The sequence below is a fragment of the Rattus rattus genome, chromosome 10 (genome assembly GCF_011064425.1).
Source record: "Rattus rattus isolate New Zealand chromosome 10, Rrattus_CSIRO_v1, whole genome shotgun sequence".
NCBI classification, from domain to species: Eukaryota; Metazoa; Chordata; class Mammalia; order Rodentia; family Muridae; genus Rattus; species Rattus rattus.
The window spans coordinates 12,544,597-12,567,981 of NC_046163.1; the positions used below are offsets into that span (position 1 = coordinate 12,544,597).

Below are 23,385 nucleotides of genomic sequence, written 5' to 3' on the forward strand. Positions count from 1 at the left end.
AGCTCACTGGCATTTTATTATAGCAACAAAAATGGGCTGAGACAGTACATAACACATCAAACATTCGAGAAACGACTGACTGACAGGCTGACTGACTGGCTGACTGACTGGCTGACTGACTGACTGATTGACTAACTGGCTGACTGACTGGTTGACTGACCGGCTGACTGACTGGTTGACTGACTGGCTGACTGACCGGCTGACTTACCGGCTGACTGACTGGCTGACTGGCTGACTAACTGGCTGACTGACTGGCTGACTGACCGGCTGACTGACTGGCTGACTGACTGACTGACTGATTGACTAACCGACTGACTGACTGGTTGACTGACCGACTGACTGACTGGTTGACTGACTGGCTGACTGACCGGCTGACTTACCGGCTGATTGACTGGCTGACTGGCTGACTAACTGGCTGACTGACTGGCTGACTGACTGGCTGACTAACTGACTGACTGACCAGCTGACTGACCGGCTGACTGACTGGCTGCTGACTGACTGACCGGCTGACTGATCGGCTGACTGATCGGCTGACTGACTGACTGACTGACTGGCTGGCTGACTGACTGGCTGACTGACTGGCTGACTGACTAAATGAATGTGGAATAAAGAACCCATCCCAATGATACACTAGACCACTAAGGTGGCCTATGACTTACTTGGAACACTTCTGGGGAACGCTTATTCAAGCATATCATTTTAGTAGCAGATGGTTTAGATTGAAAGAAGCAAAGAAGGGTCTGAGTGTTTAATCGTTGCTAAAGAGACTGTAAAAGGCAGAAAGTCTTGGGAAGGTACTGCCTGCTGCCAGGATGTCTGGAGGAGAAAACTAGCCTGTTTATCTTTTAAGAGATTTTAAAAAATATATTATGCCATTATAAACAGTAACTCAATTAAGTAAATTGTTTAGCTGAATTTTTCATTCTGAATACAAAAGAGACGCATTATGTGGAAAATAGCCTGGGGGAGGCCCCTAGGAGGGTGGACATCTGTTTCAAGGGCCAGTGACTGATGTCCGCAGTGTGAGGCACTCTGGTTGAACCGCTTTCTTAGACCATCTTTCCCCCTTCAACCCACAAGCCTTGCTTGTGACCCAAATGAGAGGCGGCTTACAGAGACAGAACTGTGAATCAGGACTTCTTGTTCCCAACACACCAGTTTACAGGCATGCAGTTCTGTCAGAATGATTCTGGGGAAATGAGGAACGGGAAGGGGTGCACCAGAATGTACCAGAATGTACCAGATTGCACCAGTCATGAGACAGCCCAGTGGGTGCTGTGGTTGGGATGTGGAATGCCCCCTGGTCCCCTGCTGTGATGTGATCTGGAAGGTTGTAGAACTTCTAGGAGGTAGGGCCTTGACAGAGGATGTAAGTCACGGGGATGGGGATGAGCTTCAGATGTTCATGCTCACACCCCTTACATCTTCTGCCTTTATATCTTCTGTGTATGGATGAGATGAGCAGCCAGCTTCCTGCTCCTGTGGTCATACCTTCCCTGCTGCTCATGTCTTCCCACCATGACGGGCTCTAGCCCTCTGATCCTTTTCCCCCTTAAGTTCCTTTGTATGGACATTTTACCATAATGAAAGAGGGAAGGAAGCCAGGGGAGGGCTGGACATCTAGGGTAGAGAGATGAAGTTCTCAGGACAGTAGGCATTTCCTACTGGTGCAGAAAGACTTGATTTTTTACATTAAAATTTCATTTTATTATTCATCGAGTGTGTCACATGTACGCCACGACATGTGTGTGCAGGTCAGAAGATAGCTTGTGGGAGGGGGCTTTCTCCTTTGACCATGTGGGTTCCAGGAATGGAACTCAGTTGTCTGGCTTGGAGGCAGGTACGTCTCAGTGGCCCAGATTTCAATACATCGCTTTTAGTCACCAGCTCTCTCTAAGCAACCTGAGCTGAGTATTTCAAGCTTTAAACAACCAACACAGCCACTTTATGTATATCCAGCAGCCAAATGGCATCCCCTTGGCATTTCTGGGGAAGATGGCACTATGCCTGCTGGTAGGCATTTAGTATCTGCCGAGAGACTGAGATACAGAGAGCTGGGGAGATGAGTCGGTTGGTGAAGTGCCTGCCTCGCCAGTATGAAGATCTAAGTCTGATCCCCAGAACCCACGTAACAGAAAGCCAGGCATGGTGGTGTGTGCATGTGTAATCCCAGTGCTACAGGGATGCAGACAGGCAGATCCTGGGGCTCACTGGCCAGGTAGTCTAGCCTACTGGCAGGTTCCAGGCCACTGAAAGACTCTGTCTCAAAAGATTAAATAAAAAGTGAACAGCATAAAGAGTGAGGTTATCTTCTGGCACCCTTCCACACACACACACCACATGACACACACACCACACATCACACCACACCACACACCACACCACACTCATACCACACACACACACACACACCGCACACACACACACCACATACCACACCACACACACCACAAACACACCACACACACACACACACACACACACACACACACCACACCACACACCACACACACACACACACCACACTGCACTCATACTACACACACACACACACATCACACCACACCACACACACACACACCACACTCACCCCACCACACACACACACACACACACACACACACACACACACACCACACACACATACACACACACCACACACATACCACACACACACACACCACACACACACACACACACACACACACACACACACACACACACACAAACACACACACACAAACACCACACACACACAACACACACACCCCACACACACACAAACACAACACACACACCACACACACCCCACACACACACACACACACACACACACACACCACACCCACACACACACATACCACACACCACACCACACACCACCACACCCACCCCAACACCCCCACACCCCCACACACCACAACCACACCCACACACACACACCACCACACCACACCACACCACACACACCACACCACACACACACACACCACACACATCACACACACACCACACACACCACACACACATACCACACACACACACACCACACCACACACACACAAAACACACACACACACACACACACACACACACACACACCACACACACACACACCACACACACACACACACACACACACCACACCACACACACACACACACACACACACACAAACACAAACACACACACACCACACACCCACACAAACAACACACACACACAACACAACCACACACACACACACACACCAACCAACACACACCACCCCACACACCACACACACCATACACCACACGCACACACACACACACCACACACCACACACACACATGCATACACACATACACACACCACACACACATACACACACACACATACATCACACCACACCAAACACACACACACACACCACCACACCACACACACACACCACACACATACCACAGACACACATACCACATGACACACACACCACACATCACACCACACCACACACCACACATACACAAAAACACCACACATACACACACACACACACACACACACACACACACACACACACACACCACACACACACACACACACATACACCACACACACACACACAACACACACATACACACACACACACACACACCACACACACACACATACACCACACACACACACACCACACCAAACCACACACAACCACACACACAACACACCACACACACACCCAAACACACACTCACACACACACACACAACACACCCACACACACACAAAACATCCACCCACAAAACACACACACCTACACACACACACCACACCACACACACCACCCCCTCACACACCACATACATACCACACCACACACCCATACCACACCACACCACACACACACCACACACACCACACCACAAACACACACATCACATCACATCACACACACACACCACACTACACACACGCACCACACACACAGGATGAGATATAAACTGGACCACAATTAGAATAATTAACCATTTCCTCAGAAGGAAGGGCAGAATCAGAGATCTAGTTGTACTTGCTTTTCCTTCTTCTAAAGGAAGACTGGTGAGGGGAGTGTGAGGGTTGGGGAAGCCATATGATGCAAGCTGGTCTAGTATTGGCTTAATTCTTCATCCCCTCCTGTCACTCTCTATTACAGGTTGGAAGGGGCCACTTCTGTCTGCCGTGAGCAGGTCCTATGGGAAGGGCACCTCAGGTAGCAGAAAGAGGACATGGGCAGAGCCAGGCAGTTCCAACTGATTCTGGATCCAGCCATATTCAGAGGGTTCTCCTTTCTTTCTTAACAGTATTTTGAACTGGTTTGTTTGAATCATCTTGTTTTGTCTTTTGCTGCTGTAAATGCTGTCTAATTGAAGTGGAAGAATGAACTTTCATCAGAAAAATGTCCTCTCTCTCTCTCTCTCTCTCTCTCTCTCTCGTGTGTGTGTGTGTGTGTGTGTGTGTCTGTAGATATGCATGTCCTGTGTGACATGTGCATGTGTGTTTGTACAGGCGTGCATTCCCATGTACTTCTCTGTGGAAACCAGACAAGGATGCCAGGTGACTTCTTCTGTCACTTGCCCCCTTATTCGCTTCAGATAGAATCTCTCACTGAAACTTGAGTGGCCTAGTTTGCTTCCCAACTGCTATGATAAACACCATGACCAAAAGCAACTTGGGAAGGAAAGGGTTTATTTCATCCTATAGCAGTATGTTACAAAGGAAAGCCAAGGCAGGAACCTGGAGGCAGGAACTAAAACAGAGACCATGGAGGAGAGCTGCTTCCTGGCTTACACCCATTGCTTCTTCAGCTTGCTTTCTTAGAGAATCCAGCACCATCTGCACAGGGGTGGCACCTGATCAGTGAGCTGGGGCCTCTCACATTGATTAATAATAATAATAATAATAATGATGATGATGATGATGATGATGATGATGATGATGATGATAATGATAATGAACCTCACAGTCATACCTAAAAGCCAATCTGATGAAGGCACTTTTTTTTTTTTTTTTTTTTTTTTTTTTTTTTTGGAGCTGAGGACCGAACCCAGGGCCTTGCGCTTGCTAGGCAAGCGCTCTACCACTGAGCTAAATCCCCAACCCCCATTTTCTTAACTGAAGGTCTCTCTTTCCAGCTTGTATCAAGTTAAACTTATCAGCACACTCCAGCTTGTCATTTTTCTGCAAGACTGGATAGCCATAAAGACCCTGTGATCCTCCTTAGTCCACCAAGTACAGTACTTGAGTTACTGGTGCATGTGATCATACTTTTTTTTGTACATACTTGGGATTTGACTCAAGTCCTAATGATTGTGCAGCAATCAGTCTTACTCACTGAGCCATCTCCCCAGCCCCATGCTGAGTCCAGCTTGGTCATGGCTGGGGCAGTGTAACATGGTTTCCACCCCTGGAGCAGAGTCAGCAGGGCGTGGGCTTCCATGAGTGCCTATAGTTGCTATGGGCATAAAGCTTATTTGTATGAAAATATATATTTTACTTTATGTCCCTCCTTTGGGAAATATTCTCCCTGCCAAGGTTATTAGGGAATGTTCTTCCTGACAAGGTTAATGATTTCATGATTATCAGAGACAGCATGAGTCTGAGAGGCAAGGGTGGGTCTATGTCTCAGCAAAATGGTAAATGCTGAGACCTTCAGGATAGCCCTTAAGGCTGTAGGAAAGAACTCTGAAAACATGAGCTCAAAATATATAATTTCTTAACTATGCAAAATATAAAGATGCAATGTGAATAGTATAAGGAGCTTCAAAGACAAAGGAACAGAGGCAGCTAATCAGAAAGGTACTAAGGAAGGAGATAAAGAGATTTAGGGATTGGTGATCACAGGGCAAGATCCCACCCAGCTAAGTTCACTGTATGTGCTTACAAAGGCAATCAGATTCCTGAGTTTAAGGTCAGCCTAGGACAGAGGGAATTTAGGTCCAGGCCCAGGCATGGGAGGAATGGTAATTTTAGGGCAGGATCCTACCCAGCTAACTTACTGTCTGTGTTTAACAAAGGCAGGCAGATCATTGAATTCTATCACAATGTAAATAAAATGTGCTTGCTGTCTCTTACTAAGAATCAAGGGGCTGGGGTCATGGGATGCTGATTCATGGGATAATCAAAAGGGAACCTGGGATAATGACAGAATTACTATGAAAATAAAAGGCTATGCTATCAAGAAAGAGTTTTTAGAATTGCAAGAAAAGGCGTCTCAAGAGAGAACATACAGAGAGAGAGAGAGAGAGAGAGAGAGAGAGAGAGAGAGAGAGAGAGAGTGTGAGAGTGTGTGTGTTACCAAGCATCCTCTGGGGCCAGTGAGAGTGAGTGTTCCTACCCACTGAGGGCCGGATGTGGCAGTCAGTGAATAAAAAATGGTCAGTGTTTGAGGAAGAAGGACTTCAAGGCACAGCACCAGGACTCAGGACTCAGATGCTTAGAAAGGAACTGGAAGGGCTCATGTGGGCAGACTGTGTTAACTTTTCACATTCTGTGGCGTCTTAGTGGTTCACTCTGGAAACTCACCTCTCTCCAAGGAGGACATCTGATAGATTTATAAACGTGGGAAAGTCCAGGTCATTCAAGACAGGGTAGGCATGAATGGGGACAAGCAAGGTGTCATCTCCCTGAAATTAGTGTGGAGGAAAGTTAAATTTAGTGTTTGGAAAACTATCATTTTGAACTTTTTTTAATCCTTCGAGAATTTCCTTAGGAAACCTCGGTGGTTTAAGTAAAACATTAGAAATCCTGGGTTTCTGTTGTGAGTGTATGTGTGTGGACATGTGCACACATCCATTTGCACAGAAGTGGCTGGCAAGAGAACCCCAGGGATCCTCTTACGCCTACCTCCTCCTCCTCCCAGCAATGAGATCACCAGTATATAGCAACATGGCCTGCATCTTTAAAAAGTATGTTCTAGGGATCAAACTCAGATCTTCATGCTTACATGGTGAGTACTTTACCAACTGAGCTGTCTCGACTCCTAGGAAGTCGTATTTCTTAGCCATGAACAAAGCACAGAGATGTTTAAATCTATCTTACTGGAACAATGTCTGCTGCTACCTATAGAAACCGAAGGTAATAACCCCCCACCCTGCTGCTCCCTCTGCTCCCACCTGGGGGGCGGGTGGTTTAGAGAGGAGGACCACAACAAGGTCTGCTCAGCAAGGTGGAGTGCAAAGCTATTCATCAGAAAGAGCACAAAGACCAATTCTAGGTCATTTTAGTTTGGCTGTGACCTTGAAAAGGGTCTTTGATTTCTCCATGTTTGTGAGGTCCTCAGCAACATGGGTACAGTTATATTTTCCTTTGTGGATCTCTTTAAAAGTCAAAGCAGGCTACAGCCTTAAAATGTGAAAGGTACTGCATTAATGTGGTGTATCTTTATTAGCTCGGTGACCATTTCCAGTGGCAGGAAATGTGCTGTAGGGCTCTATGCCCCAGCTTCCTGACTCTGTATGAGATCACAGAACTGAGTATGGGGTTATAAAATATTTGGTAAAAGGTCCAAATGCACAAGGCCTAAAAAAAATTAATTTAAAACCAAGTGCTGGTGAATCTGAGATGTATCCAGGAATGCTTGCCCATGGTTCATCTGACATCACTGCAGCCTTGGCTCTGAATACAGGGCATGTGCACTTCATTGTGTATGCCGTGAGTCCAACAGTGCCAGTCGACACTGCTGAAACACTCTGGCTCAGAGCCAAGACTATCACATACTGTTAATTGTAGAGTATTTGTAAATTGTACATACGAGATAGTCTGCAGAGTAGTTCTATAGAAACACAACCCTTTAATCATGGGAAGTGGGGACTTCCCCTCAGCAGTGAAGCTACCTTACGCTTCCTCTGTTACTCCTCAGCCCGTGTCAAGTGTAGCTTGGGATTGTATTATGTTAGAGTGTACGGGACTTTGTGTGTTTGTCTGCTTGGTCTTTAGTTTTATTGTATATGTGTGTAGTGTTTGCACACGTATGTGTTAGTATACATGCTCTACCTGCCTTATTCCCTTGAGACAGGGTCTCTCAGTGAACCTCGAACCAGACAGTCCCTGCAGTCCTCCTGTCTCCGTCAGGGCATGGTGCTAGGGATACAGGGATGCACATTCATGCCCAGGTTTTTACATGGGTTCTGGAGACTCGAACTCAATGCTTTAACCATTAACTGTCTCCCCAGCCTTGACTTTAGTTCTTATACAAGGTTTCTCTTTACAGCCCAGGATGGCCATGAAATTGAGATCCTCTTCAGAGCTGAAATTATAGCACTGAGGGCATAGGCCTTTTGAAAGTGAAAACCAAAGGCCTTTAAACCAGACCTTGCTACACAGATGATAAGCGATAAGAGTATTATTTGAAAGAAAAAAGGAACTCAGCTGCTGCAAATTTGGTAACCTCCCATTGAGTGAAGCTAACTTCGAGACTTCGGATCTTTGAAAGACTGGGCCTTTGACAAAAAGATGAGTGGAGGGCACTGTGGGGCCTGCTCACTCAGGCCGGAGCTGAAGGTTGAATGAAGAGACCTGGCATAGACTCCCGAGAGCTCAACCGGCAGGCACCTCAGGCCAGTAGGCTCCGCCTCTCTAAGGACTGAAGACTCCACCCCTCTCTGTGCGCGTTGCTGCCGGAGTCTCGGGCCAGTCGCCAGTGTTTATAACTACAGAATGGGGTGCTATTTATTTTCTAGCTCTGCACTTAAAGGAACACATTAAGGTTATTTGACAAAACTTTCACAGGGCCCCACCACCGCAGGATAAATGGAGGTTTGGCACAGGCAGTGGGGGATTGCAGGGTAGTGTCTTCCCAGGAACGCTGTGGCCTAACCTCTTCCTAGTTGGGATCCAGGCACAGCCCTGAGCCTCCAGCCTCATACACCACTCGGGGAGTGCTGAGGGGCCACACTGGCTCGCTCTTCTTCCTTTCAGGGTGTGATGAGTTAAGGCATGGCTGGCAGAGAGAGACTCGCGATGCAGGCGATCAGGCGATCAGGCGATTCAGGATCACTGTGTTCTAATATCTTTCCCACTGGGAGGAAGGTACAGCTGAGGGCAGTCTCCTCTCTTAGGACACTGAGAGCACACAGGTCCGGCTACCTGTCCTTCATCCTCCTTCAGGATTAGGATACAAAGTGTCCCCCTCCCCCACCACCTCACACCCCAGACAAATAGCAACTTCCAGAAACTCACCTTACAGTGAATGCGGATGCAGTCATAATAGTAACGCCACTCATCTGGAGAAAATGTAATAGTGACCGTGAGTGACAAGCCTGGGATGAGGCGATGCTCCTGGAAGGCAGGTAGGCTGTGTTGGGACAGGCCCTGGACCTGACAGACAGCAGCACTGGGGTGGGATGGGGGTGGGGTGGGGCATGGGGTGGGGGGAAGGATGCACACACTCCTGCCCTAGCAGGCCTGAGGCAGAAACCACAACCCTCCCACATCTCCCTCAGCAGGGAAGGTGACCCAGGGGCAGTACCTTCTTCTCAAAGCTGATCTGAAAGTATTTGGTTTGTGGAGGTAAAATATGAAGGTGTGTGTCTTCATCCGAAATATTGGCGATATTCTGGGTGAGAGAAAGACCAGTAAGAATCAGACTTATTTGCATATCCGTCTCTTCATTACTTACACCTTATTATTTTAAAATTTTCAAAAGACATGAAATATGGGCTGGGAGATGGCTCAGTCGATGAGTGCTGGGTAAGCATGAGGCACCGAGTTCAGATCCCCAGCCCCCACGGGAAAGCTGGGTACCACAGCAGCACTTTGTACCTGTGAGCCCTGTGCTGGGGAGGAGCCAGGAGAACCCTGGGGCTCCCTGGCCAGCAAGTCTAGAAGAATGGATTAGCTACAGGTTCTGGTGGAGAGCGACTGCAGAAGACGCCCATGCCCTCTTTTGGCTTTCTCCTGTATGTATACAGGTGCATGTGCTTACATATACATACGTGTACATATGTCATACATACGGGTATGCATACACATACAGACACACACACACACACACACAGAGAGAGAGAGAGAGAGAGAGAGAGAGAGAGAGAGAGAGAATAGCATTAGGCAAAATTAGCTTTTCCTATCTTCTTAGAACATGTGGGTTATAAATGTGTGCTTATGTGTTTATGTGTAATATGTTTATTATGCTCAATAGCACGCAACTTTAAAAAGACACATTATACTTTTAATTTAAAGTTCTAGATTGCCAATTGATTATCACAAATGACTTTTTTAGGACTGGAAAGATGGCTCAGCAGTTGATTGCTTTCTGTACTTATTCAGGATCAGGGTTCAGTTCCCAGCACCCACAGCTGGTGACTTACAACACCCGTAACTCCAGATCCAGAGGCTCTGAGGACACCCTCTCCTGGGTGCCACAGGCACTAGCAGTCACATGCACACACCCTCACCTCCCTCTCCCCCCCCCCCACACACACACACACACACACACACACACACACACACACACACACACACACGTTGGCTCACAGCTACCTGTAACTGCAGCTCCAGGGCACACAAAGCCCTCTCCGGCTTCTGAGGGAATTTACACACATGCGGTATACATTCACCCAGACAACTCTCATGTATGGGAATAAAATAAAGAGATGACCTTGTTGATTTTTGCCTAAACCTTGCATTCATGGTCAACTGATGACTATAGTAAATAAATGAGTGTGGTTCAAAAAGAAACCATAAGCATGATTATGCTCATGTGGGGCGCGCTGTGGCAGGGTGTGCTGTGTCTATACTGTGCCCCGCATCCCCAGGCCCTGAGGAGAAGACACTGACTGCTACTCGTGGACCTAATTTTGAGAAGCAACATTTAGGGGAGGGTAGAGTCCGTAAAATCTGTATCATGGAGTTGAACAGTATATTACAGAAAGCCTGAGGTTAATGAGTTTTGTCTGGACCTATAAACACTCTGGGTGTCTTCTAGGAAAAGTGATAGCTTACTTCTTAATAAATAAAATTTCTGAGACAAAGAAGACTCTGTTCCCAAAAGGGGGCGGGGATACTAGGGACCTTGGGTTTTAGGAAAAAAAAACCCACAGAGATCATTATTTAAACTTTCAAAGTAGACTGAATCACTAATATTAATATGCGTGCAGACAGACGCTTCAGACCCTTCAGATCTGCGTGGCCTCAGTGTTAATGAACTGCACTCATCCCACTTGTGGGCAATTTGCATAGTTTCCCGTGCCTTGTCATCTTCTGCAACAACGAAGACCATTTTCGGCAATCGGACTACCCACATTCCACAGAATGTCTACCTTGCTCTGAGGGGATGCAATGACGGTGAACCTTCTGAGAGACTACAATAAGTTCGGCATGGGGCCGAGTCTCCTTGAAAAGAAATGGAGGCTCCAGCTGACCAGGGTGGGAGGCATGCATGAGCTGGCTGCCACCTGAATCATCATGCCTGTACCTATGTCTCCATCAACACCAAGGTTCAGAGCAAGGGATCTCCCGGCTTGAACCGCAGGGTTTGGGACAGGACAGGTGTTGTGTATCTAGTATATGAAGCCTAGGATGTATTAATCCTTGAAGGAAATGCTATCACACTTGCTCTGAGTTCAACTGCAGTTAACAAGCCAAGGACGGGAGAAAGGCTTTAGATGGTGTTGGTGTTTCTGAAAAAGAAATGGTACAGCTGGCTGATGATTGAGACCTTTTATTTTGGTGCAGTGAAGACTTCTACTGATTTGCGGGGAGGGGGAAAACTTAGTAAAACAGTGTTCTCCCCTTGTTTAGCAAGGCTCGTTTTGAAATTGGTGCCGCCCATATGTGCATGAGTGTGAGATCATCTACTGGGGCACAAGCAACCTACACACAGAAAACTGACTCTCCCTCCCCTGGTGGCCATCAACTGCCTATAACTCCTTCAGCCCCTGCTGGGGCTCAAGAGCCTTTGTCCAACCCTTGTTGGAGTTTAACTGGCTGGATCTTGCAAAGGTCTTGTGCAGGCAACCACAGCTGCTGTGGGTTCAAACGTGCAAGGACAAGTCCTGTCCAGAAGGTTCTCTCTTCCCCATTGTGTGGCTTTTACATTCTTTCTGCCCTCTAGCAGTGTCCTCTGAGCTCACTGGGTGGAGAAGCAGGTCCACAGAGACACCTCTTCTGAGGCTGAGCCCACGCTAACTTATTCTTAGCACCTCTAGCAGTTACGAGTGCCTTCGATGAGAGTATTGAGGTAATTGCTTTGGCCTTCTGCTTAGCCTTCCTGATGGGAACAGGAAACTGGCTTTGCCAGCATCCCCCAGAATGCTATTAAGATGAAGTCATGTTGTACTTTTATCTACTTCTTGTTTGTTTTAATGTCTGATAGAATCGGCGTGGCGCTTTAGATGTCACACTGTCCTCGCTGAATGAATTAACCACCAGGTCAGCCTGGTGTGAGAGTGAGCTCGGAGTCTTTCCTCTCTGCTCACTGAATGGCTTCTACAGGTCAGGCATTGTGCTGGACAATGAGGAAGTAGCAATAGGGGGGAAAAAGCAGGCATGGGGCTGCCCTCCAACAGGGTAGAGTTGACACTTTGATCTTAAAGATAGTATCTTTAATCATGTGTACATGTATGTCAGGGTTTGGGCACATACATGTGGATGCCCGTGGAGGCTAGGAAGGTGTGTCTGATCTCTTGGAGCTAGAGTAGTTATACGTAGTTGTGAACTGCCCAACATGGGTGCTGGGAACCAAGGTCAGGTCCTCTGCAGGCACAGCGTGCACTCTTAATTGCTAAGCCATCTTTCCAGTCCCCTCACGTTGTTTATGTTAATACCTGAATCTCAACCCGCATGGTAAAAAAGGAATAGAGAAGATGAGGTTGCAGCCAGAGCTCTCTCTGATATGCTCTGAGCATGGGTCATGCCTCAATCAGTCATTCTGGCACATTCTGGAACGTGTACACTGGAGTGCCCACTGTTACCCAGACCGAGACACATCTCTGGACGGGCATGGCATGATCAGAATAGGAGCAGGAGACCCCTACCTGGGATGTCCTAGGAAAGGGTCCTCCCGTCCCCTGGTGTTGCAACCACACTGGTTTGGAAGGACACAGTCCTTGAATGCAGTCGGGACCCCATCATTCAACCCCCTGTGTATTGGAACAACTGAGTTAAGTTTTTGGAACCAGGGGTTCTCGTTCAGATAGTCCCTCCTCGGAGCCGCTGTGAAGCCCAGACCCTGTCCTCTTGTGGACAGGAGGGTCACAGTTCTAGAAAGGGTGCTGAGAGGGCTCCTTTGGCAGAATGGATTTGTTCATTCAAGGACACTGATGCCTAATTTCCCTTCAAGGAACTGCCTTTCTGACTAAGTGCTCCCCAACCCCATGTGTGAGTGTGTGTGTGTGTGTGTGTGTGTGTGTGTGTGTGTGTGTGTGTGTGTGTAAGTACTTGTATTCTTGTGTGCATGTGTGTGTGGAGGCCAGAGGTCAGCCTTGGGCGTCTTCCTTAGTTGTTCTCTAGTTTATTTTTAAAATTGTATTAGGCTTATTTAGAGGGAGGGTGAGCATGTGTCATGGCACCTGGTGCTCAGAGGACTTCCAGGAATTGATTCTCACTCTGCCATGGGGATCCTGGGGAGCAAAATCAGGCCATCAGGGTTGGCAGAAAGTGCTTTAACCTGCTGAGCTTCCTCAATGGCCCTGCCTTAAAAATTTTTTGGTTACATTTATCTACTTATTGGGGGGTGCGAATCATGGATTGCTTATAGACGTCTGAGGACAAGTCGTGGGAGTTGGTTTTCTCCCTCTCTGTGTGGGTTCCATGGATTGAACTTAGATTGTCAAGCTTGTTGGTAAGAGCCTTCACACACAGACATCTCACCTCCCACACCCAGTATTTTTTGAAGTAAGATCTCTCATTTTTATCTGGGGCTCCATGACTCACCTGGTCTGGCTGGCCTGGAAGCCCCATTGTCTGTCTCCACCTCCCTAGCAAACAGGCTTACAAGCCAATGCCATCACACCATGCTTCTTGGCGTAGTGCTGGGAATCGAACTCAGGTCCTCAGGCTTGTAGAGCAAGCACCTTACTGACTGAGCCATCTCCCCAGCCCCTGCTCTGTATCTGAATTAGTAACATAAATGCTTTCCCGACCCCGTGCCCTTAGCAAGTACCTACCAGGATCTGTTGGTGCTCTTTTTCTATCGTATAGCCTCCAAAATGGACTATGCCTGGTCTGGCCTGGATGACCTTGTTGTTCAGCAGCTTGGCGTAAACCTCTGTGAAGGAAGGTAGACACGCCCGTCATGAGCAAACAAAGTGAGCATTGCACTGAAGAAGGTCTTCGTATGGGCTGTCTCTACTTTAGTTCAGCTGCCAGTAAGATTGATTCTGAATCCCAAAAGAAACTGGACTGAGTCTTCTTTTTCCTATTTTTGTAAAAAAAATTATTTTTACATGTCTGTATGTGTGTGTGTGTGTGTGTGTGTGTGTGTGTGTCCATCTGTCTATGTCTGTGTGTACCTACAGAGGCCAGAAGAGGATGTCAGATCCCCTAGAGCTGGAGTTCCAGGCAGCTGAGAGCTCCCTGGCATGAGCAGTGGGAACGGACTCAAGTTTTGCAGAGCAGCCAGTGCCCTCGTTGGGTCATCTTCTCTAACCCCTCCCTTTCATCTGTGTTCATGCGTGCTCCTGCCCACTAAAGTTATTCGCTCTCCATGTATGTCATGCATGTCTTCGTGTGTGTGCTCGTGGAGGTTAAAGGACAACCTCTGGGGTCATCCTTCATGTGCTGTCCACTTTTCTTTTGATTTCTGAGATGAGGTGTCTCACAGGCCTGATACTTAGAAGGTGGACTAGGATAGTTGGCCAGGGAGCCCCAGGGAGCTGCCTGGATCTGCTCCCCTAGTGCTGGGACTGCAAGCACATATCACACAGACATGGGTTTTGCTGTTGTTGTTGTTGCTGCTGCTACTGGTGCTGGTGTGAGTGTATGTTCTACGTGAGTTCATGATTGAAAGCATGATTCAGGTCCTCATGCTTTCAAGGCAAGAACTTTACTCTCTGAGCCACCTTCCTAGCCCACATTACACATGTTTACATAAAGGCTGCAAAATGAGAATATGAAAAATCCCTTGTTTCGTAGTTAGAGCTACTGTTGCTGTGGTAAAACACCATCGCCAAAATCAGCTTGCGGAGGAAAGAGTTTCTTTGGCGTTCATGTCCTACTGAGTCACAGTGCTCTGAGGGAAGTCGAGGAGGCAAGAACTCAAACTGAGCAGGGCCCTGGAGGAGCTGATGCAGAGGCCACAGAGGGGTGCTGCTCTCTGGCTTGCTCTCCGTGGCTTGCTCAGCCTGCTTTCTTACAGAACCCAGGACCTCCAGCCCAGGGACGGCTCCACCCACAGAGGGCAGGGTTTCTATCAATCACAATGAGGAAACGTCCCTGCAGACCCGCCTACAGTCTGACCCTGTGGAAGCATTTCTCAGTTGAGGTGCTCTCCTCTCAGATGACTTGAATTTGTGTCAAGTTGACATTAAACTGTCCAGCAGACCTTGGCGAAAAGTTAGTAAATATTGGTATTAAAATGGCTGGACCCTTCTCCCCTCTGGAGCCACCGGCACAGATACAGACACTTCAGAGTGTCTGACAGTGACTTGTGGCACATTATAACACTAAACACATCCAAGATTTGAGATGCCAATGGAACTTTACGTTAAGTTTCATGTGACAGACAGCATTTGTGAGAGAAAGCCTGCACTGTAACATAAAAGGTCCTGCTCTGCATAACGGGGCCTTTTAGCTTCCAGACTCTCTCCCTGCTCTGACCTACCTCAACCTTCTTTGAAACACGCAGGCTTTCCTCTCTGCCCCTGTGTGTGTGTGTGTGTGTGTGTGTGTGTGTGTGTGTGTGTGTGTGTGTGTGTGTGTGTGTGTACACATTCACGTGTGCTCCGGTGGAGTGTCCTTCCTTGGAAGTCACGCCCTTTTCTAGTGATGGGGTTCTCGCCTTCCCCTAGAACTCCTCATTCAACTGTGCTTGCTGACCCGTGAGCCCTTCATTCTCCTGTCTCCACCTCCCAGCACCGGGACCACACACGCAGTTTCCCATGCCCGGCTTTCTAAAGACCTTGGTGTCTGGAGATAAGACTCAGGTGTCCTAGCTCTCAGATACACCTGCTCCTGCTAATCCCCGAGTCTCTGTCTGGTTCCTTGTTCTAAGTCATGAGAACCTGGGACCTCCCCGTAGGCGTCTTCTAAGCCCTAACTGCACCGATATGGAGCCAGCGTCCCCACTCTGTAGAAGTGGAGCTGAGACTCATCGCTTATGCACAGCCTGACGTCAGTAAGCAAGCAGCGCTGGCCAGCGAGCCGCTCAACTTATTTTTTCCTCCTTCCTTTTTTTTTCTTTTTTTAAAGTTGGGGTCTTCTATATCCCAGGCTGCATCAAGTTCACGATCTGGACAAAGGACGACCTTGAACTACTAATTCTCCTGCCTTCAACTCCACAGTGCCAAGTTACAGATGTGTACATTCGATTTCTGCGGTGCTGGAGATGGAAGCCAGGGCCTCAAGTGTGCTAGGCAAGGGCTCTAACAATTGAGCTACAACTCTAATCCATTTCTGATATTTTTCTAATTTCAAAATTTGTTTTAGGGTCCCAAAGCAGCACGCTGTACTCCTGCTCAGAACCGGTTTTGTCTTAAGCTGACAAAAGAGCCCTGTGGAGCAGAGGCGTTCCTAAGGTCTAAGGTGGGGCTGGAATGATTGGCGTGGTTGTGTTGGGGGGTGTGGTTAGTTTTAATTATAACCTTGACACAACCTACCTAACCTGGGAGAAGAGCCTCCATGAAGGACTGCCTAGAATCTAGGTCATGTTATTGTAGAGAGAGTATCTCGTGTATTATATGGATGCATCAACTGTCAATTCAAACGCCTGTGGCCTACGGCTTAGGCAGGAAATAGAGTTGGGACGTGGGACGTCTGGGAAGAGAAAAGAATTCTGGAATAGAGCCAGGCGGGAGATCTGCCGGGGAAGACGTGAGGAGACAGATGCATGGTGCCTGAGCACAGGTAACCAGACACATGACAGAACGTAGATGAAAATAAATGGTCTATCTTCAGTTAAGAGTCTAATCAGCAGCAAACCACTGAACTGAGAACGGGACCCCTGTTGAAGGAATCAGAGAAAGAACTCGAAGGGCTTGAAGGAGCTCGAGACCCCTATGAACAACAATGCCAAGCAACCAGAGCTTCCAGGGACTAAGCCACTACCTAAGGACTATACACGGACTGACCCTGGACTCTGACCTCATAGGTAGCAATGAATATCCTAGTAAGAGCACCAGTGGAAGGGGAAGCCCTTGGTCCTGCTAAGACTGAACCCCCAGTGAACGTGATTGTTGGGGGGAGGGTGGTAATGGGGGAGGATGGGAGGGAACACCCATAAAAGAAGAGGAGGGGAGGGATTAGGGGGATGTTGCCCGGAAACCGGAAAGGGAATAACACTTTCGAAATGTAAATAAGAAACACTCAAGTTAATAAAAAAAAAAAAAGAAGAAGAAGAAATCCATTGGATATGTATGTAGTAACAGTTTACAAACCATAGCAGTATACCACTTGAGTAAAGAAAGACAATTAAACTCAAAAAAAAAAAAAAAAGAGTCTAATCAGCCTAGCTATATGGCCAAGGTATTTGTAAATGTATTTTGAGTCCGAGTCTTATTTCTAGGAGCATGGAGCTGGGAAGAAACACCGGGCCCTAACTACAGCAACTTAGCCTTGTGGACACAACTGTGAGGCTGTCTTGATGTGGGGAGACACAGCCTGAAACTGAGGGGGCACCATTCCCCGATTTGGGAGTCCCGGGCTGTACAAAAGAAACCAGTTGAGCACCAGCGTGCATTGATTCTCTCTCTGCTCTTGACCATGGCCATGATGTGACTGGCTGCGTCGAGATCCCACCTTGACTTCCTTGCTTTGATGAACTGTGAGCTGAAATAGACCTTGTGTCCCCTCAGTTGCCATTGTCAGGGAATTTCACCACAGCAGTGGAAATGAAACCAAGATGGGGTGACTAAACACGACAGTGGGGAGCTGGCCACAGCTCACCACCCGCTGAATGCCCCTCCTCCCCCACAAGGTGTCCACCTCCGGCAAATGGTGGGACCTTCCCGCACGTCAGCTGCTCCAACTGGGAACTGAAATAGAACGTTTTCAGGACGTTGTTGGATGACCCTAAGGTGCAGAGCTGTAGTTCTCCTCTCCCATCAAGCAACAGGGTTTTCCAGAGGCTTGTGTGGCTATGTGATACGCATGAAAGGGTGGAATGCCCTTGTCTGGAGGAGCAGAGTGACCCATGTGGCTGGGGATGAGTCAGATAGGACACGTGGATAGCAAAGGTGTCAGGTCAGGCAGCTCTGGGTGAGGTGGGACGGAGACACAGGAAAAACTGGGGGGATATGAACAGGCAGGGGAGCCCCTCACCCTAGACAAAGCCTCTCATCTGCACAGAAGCAAGAGTCTAGCAAATTAACAACCACCCAGGGCCTTTCCACCCTCCCACCTATAAACCCAGGCTTCTTAGAACATCACCAGAAGCCCACTGACAAGGGAAGGATTGTGGAAGCCTGCCTGTGCAGACCCAGAGGTTTCTTGTTTTACTTTCTCAGATTATAACCCCATCCAGGAACTGCCAGAGTCGCCCTGTTATGTCTCCAGAAGAGAGCCAAAAGGACAGAAAAGAGTTCTTGGCAACCTGTTACAATGCATCCTGAAAGCCACCACAAAAGGTATATGCATCTCCGACCAGCAAGACGGCTAATCACGGCTATCCCTCCAGGAGCCCTTCCACACTTGGGCTCATGTGCCTCCCTGTGACTCACATGGAGTTGCCCGCATCAATGCCTGTGTCTTGATTTCTGCCGAGCGCCTCTCTTTCCCTCAACCCTTGTGCCAAAGACGTCATTAAAATTTATCTTCTTAGTTAAATTTATAATTAAAATATATTTTGTAATAATATAATATACCTGCTTCCCAAACTGGGTAGTTTTTCTATGTCAAAGAAACGAGTTCTGGTTTGGCCCAAGAGAAGGCCCTAAAGGTTAGGGGAACTCCTCAGGCTACTGAGGTTGCCTCCTCAAGCTTGTGAGAACTGTGACTTTGCCCGGCATACAGAGATCTATTGAGAGTAATAAGCAGGGCAGAGGTGAGAGTGAGGGTTCTAGAAGGGAAACCGAGAGTGTGGATACTGAGGCAAGAAGCGTGACAGTCCCAAGCCTGGCTGAGGATGGAAATTGTCTGTGGTGTTACAGGCAGATGTTGGACATTGGAGGGTGCTCCCTGGGATTTCTAGGTTCTTACATCCCAGAGCAAGGAATTGCATGAGGGACACGTGAGTGGCAGTCAAACAGAAGTAGTTTATTAAGAGAGAAAAGCACTTTAGGAAATGGAAGTGCATGGGGCTGGGGAAAGGTTAGAGGCTCAATGGTGGATGATGAACCACAGATCAGGATTTTCCAGTCCAGTGCAGTAGGCTTCTGGTCATCTGAGTAGCAGTCATATTTTCTCCACATGCCTGGGACATATCAGCCTTGGTCGGAGAGTATTCCAGGCTTTCTCTGCCAGTGTTCTTTTATTCAAATGTCGTGTGTGTGTGTGTGTGTGTGTGTGTGTGTGTGTGGTGTGTATGTGGTGTGTGGGGGTGTGTGTGGTGTAGTGTGTGTGTGTGTGACATGTATGTGGGGGGGGTGTGTGTGGTATAGTATATGTGTGTGGTGTGTGTGTGTGTGTGTGTGTGTGTGCAGGAACACCCGTGAGTGTGCATATCGTGAGAATGTACAACCTTGGTTTGTTAGCCACTCTCCACATTATTTTGTAAGGCAGGGTCTCCTATCTTGGCTATGCTGACTGGCCAGTGAGCCTCAGGGATCTCTGACACTCAGGAGTCCTCCTCAGTGCTGGGGTTACAAGTGCATACCACGTCAGTGCTTTTGAATGTGGGATCTGGGATTTGAACTTATGTCCTTGTGCTTACAAGTGCTTTACTTACTGACCTAGGTTCCCAGCCTCATGTACCTTGCTTCCTCTCCTACTTTCCTTACACAGTGGGACAGACAGGAGCAACATGTGAAGAAATGGAAGTCACTGAATTTGTGAGTACTTTTTACGACAAAAATCTATTGTTCAGAGGCAGGAGAAATGGCTTAGTGGTTAAGAGCACTTTCAGCTCTTCCTGTGGACCTGAGTTTGGTTCTTAGCGCCAACGCTGGATGGTTTACAAATGCCTGTGACTCCAGATCCAGGGCATCTGAGGGGCTCTTATAGCCTCCATAAGCACCCACAATACATGTGCCATATACACATGTACACATAAACACCTGTACATAAACACAGACACATAAACATATACATAAATGAAAATAAAAATTATTATTTTTTATAAACTACAATTTAAGCAGCTAGATCTAAATAAAACTACCAGTCTTAATAACAAAAACTGTTACAAGCCTATGCATAGTGATAGTGTATATCATTGCACATAGTGATACAGCTAGGTCAGTACCCACAATCCCAGCGTCCTGCACTCTGCATCCCCTGGAAATGTAATTCACAGGCAAGGGTTTGCTGCCCACTTACTAGATTCCAGAAGGTGGTTAGGCACCTCAGTTCTCTTCTTGGGCTCCTCCACCAGGCTCTTCAAGAGGATGGGTGACATCGTATCAAAGGGTTCATTTGCGTTCTTTAGTTCCTGCATGGGGCTTTTCACAGCTGCCATCTCTCGTGAAAAATGGAGCTGTCTGTCTAGAGTCAAAGGTTATTTCCTGGGAGGAAAAACAGGAGTCCTGGATTTATCATGAGAAATCACGCACATATTCCTTCTCGGTTTTTGACAAATGTACCTCTTGTCTCTACATAGTGTGCTGCGGCTCAGACCCTGCCTGCCTCTCATGTACTGGACACTGCATTCCCACACAAGGCTGTCTCATTAATCATTTGACATCACACACCATAACCCAATATGGCCACAAGCTCCCAACTCTCCCATGACTCTCTTGAGCTTTTCTGAAACGTGTTCCTGAGATGCTTCATGGGCACCCAAGGGGGAAAGAAAGAACTCTCAAGGGCTAATAAATTTGGAAAGCTCCCTAGTTAATGACAAGTCATCCCGACAAAAAAAAAAAAAAAAAAAAAAAAAAACTCAGCGTGGGAGGAAAAGGTTTATTGGACTCACAACTCCAGATCAAGGGGAAATTGAGACAGGAACTCAATTAGTCACATTAATACCCAGAGTCAAAAGCAGAGAGAAACGAATGCTCCCATGCTAGGTATTCCCTTTTGCCTCCTAGCTTTCTTCACTCTTCCACAGTTCAGAGCCTAGGGCATGGTGCTGCCCACAGTAGGTGAGTTCTTCTCACATCAATTAACAACCAACCTCCAGATAGCCAGAGGCCAATCTGATCTAGATAACTCCTCGTTCAAACTCTCTTCCCAGATGGTTCTAGATTGTGTCGAGTTGACAGTTAAAAGTCTTGCGACAAGTCTGCACATCACATCCGCAGAGATGTGAACAAGGGTCCCTTCAACATATCGAGTGTTTGCAAGACACAGGCATTCATATGTCACCTTCTGGACCTGTCTGCTACTAGGAGATGGTAGAAGGGTGATGGATCCTGGAGGTGGCCAATCACAGAGACCTGCGGTATGCCTAGGACTCAGGGTTGAGACCGTTTTCAGTTGACAGTCCCAACCCCCTTTAACATTCTTCTCAATTACTATTTTAGATGTCATTTGGCATTGACAATTCATTGCCTCGAAACAGAACTTTACAAATTCCACATTTTGAAAACCTTTATTATTTTGTGGGAGTGGTGGGGAGCAGGAAGTGCAAATGTGGAAGTCAGATGACAAATCTGTGCAGTTGGTTGTTTCTGCCCACTCTTGGGCGGGCGGTTGTTGGGATTGAACTCCGGTCATTGGGCTTGCAAAGCAAGCACATTTACCTACTGAGCCATCTCACTGGCTCCCAACACCACATTTTCTATATCATGCATAACTTGTGACTCCTTCAAACAAGCCAGGGGGCTGCTTGGAGAATCCCCTGAAACTGAAGGTAAAACCAAGAATGGACATTTATGAGTTTTGCTTTTTGTTTTCCCTGGAGAAGTTTCATAGCTTTGAAGAAGACACAGAGAAAGTAGAGATATGGGGAGGTTATCAGTATAATAGCTGTGTAAAAATTATTTCCAGAAATAAGTTGGGCCGTCCTTTCCCCAGCATCCTGTTCAGTAGCAAAGGCTGCACAATCCTCAACACAGCCTGGGGAACCCGCTTAACACCCCCCCCCAACGACCTCTGCCTTCCATTGCCTGCCCCAACTTCACCCGCAACCCTGCTGCTCTTGGTCCCATACAGTCATTGTTTGTGTTTCGGGTAGGGCCAAGTTAGGCTGGACCCCACCCTGGCTAATCCCCTCTTCTTGCCAACCCCAAGCTAAAAGAGTAGGTAGAACGCAGACTCACTCCTACCACCATCATTTCTTTGGGCCTCACCTCGCTCCCACCCCCGACCCGATGCCTAGATGAACATCTAGGGGATCTGCCTGGGGGCTCCCGCTGCTTTAGTAGCTTGGCGACCACCACCACCTTGGGACACTCAAGCCACAAATCCGAAGCCTCTTACCCTGCAAATGATAGTTCCGGGGCGGGCGCGCAGGAACCTACTCAGAGCGTCGCCATGACAACGCGGACGCTTTCCCAGGATATGCTGGGGAACGCGCCCAAACGGCCCCCAAACATGGGGGAAGTTGGCGGTTTCTGTTCTGGGGCGAGGGTTAACTTCTTTGGGTTCTGAACAATATGCGGAGCTTGAGAAAGACCAGAGAGCGCCACTTACTGTGTGGAAAACTAATGGAGTCCCAGAGGAGCGGAGAAAGTTTAGCCACTCTGCGGGCTGGGCAGCTTGCCTGAGCAGATGGGGGCGGGGCCCCGGACAGTGGGCGGGATCTCCTGTCCAGTCCCCTCCCAGTTTTACACTTCGATTCATGGTAAAGTTCGTATACTAGCAGAGTTAGGCAATATGCTAAAGAGAAGCTCCCCTTCACCCGCTGCAACCATGGTCAAATCTCAATCTAGTTTCAGTTGCACTTCCCATTATTTTGAAGAAATTCCCACAACTCTTGCATATTTTTTAAAAAATAGTATATATCTTTTATTTCTTCTTTGACAATTTTATACTTGTAAACGTATCTCGATTATATGCACCCCAACCCGGACCAAGAGCCCTCAATGCATCCCCTCCCCTGCCACATCATCTTCTCTTTTGTTAATAGCCCACTGACTCCAATTAGCGTCCCCTGCTGGAATGCTGACCTGACCTTGTGCAAGGCTGACGCAGATAACCACAGCTGCTGGGAGTTCACAGCACTCCTTCCTTCCTCCC

At 47.8% G+C, this 23,385-nt stretch overlaps 1 protein-coding gene across 1 annotated transcript in view; it reads right to left on the minus strand.

Annotated features, from left to right (window-relative positions):
* The window catches only part of Cfap221 (cilia and flagella associated protein 221), a 76,176-nt gene extending 53,496 nt beyond the window's left edge, over positions 1-22,680 (minus strand). Inside the window, exons 1-6 of the mRNA XM_032915478.1 lie at positions 22,627-22,680; positions 20,584-20,768; positions 14,124-14,224; positions 9,488-9,574; positions 9,199-9,297; positions 6,544-6,644 (exon numbers count right to left, since the gene is read on the minus strand). Coding sequence (XP_032771369.1) covers positions 6,544-6,644; positions 9,199-9,297; positions 9,488-9,574; positions 14,124-14,224; positions 20,584-20,722 — 527 coding nt within the window. The 5' untranslated portion in view covers positions 20,723-20,768; positions 22,627-22,680. The remainder of the gene's footprint in view (positions 1-6,543; positions 6,645-9,198; positions 9,298-9,487; positions 9,575-14,123; positions 14,225-20,583; positions 20,769-22,626) is intronic.
* Between the last annotated feature and the right edge of the window lie 705 nt (positions 22,681-23,385).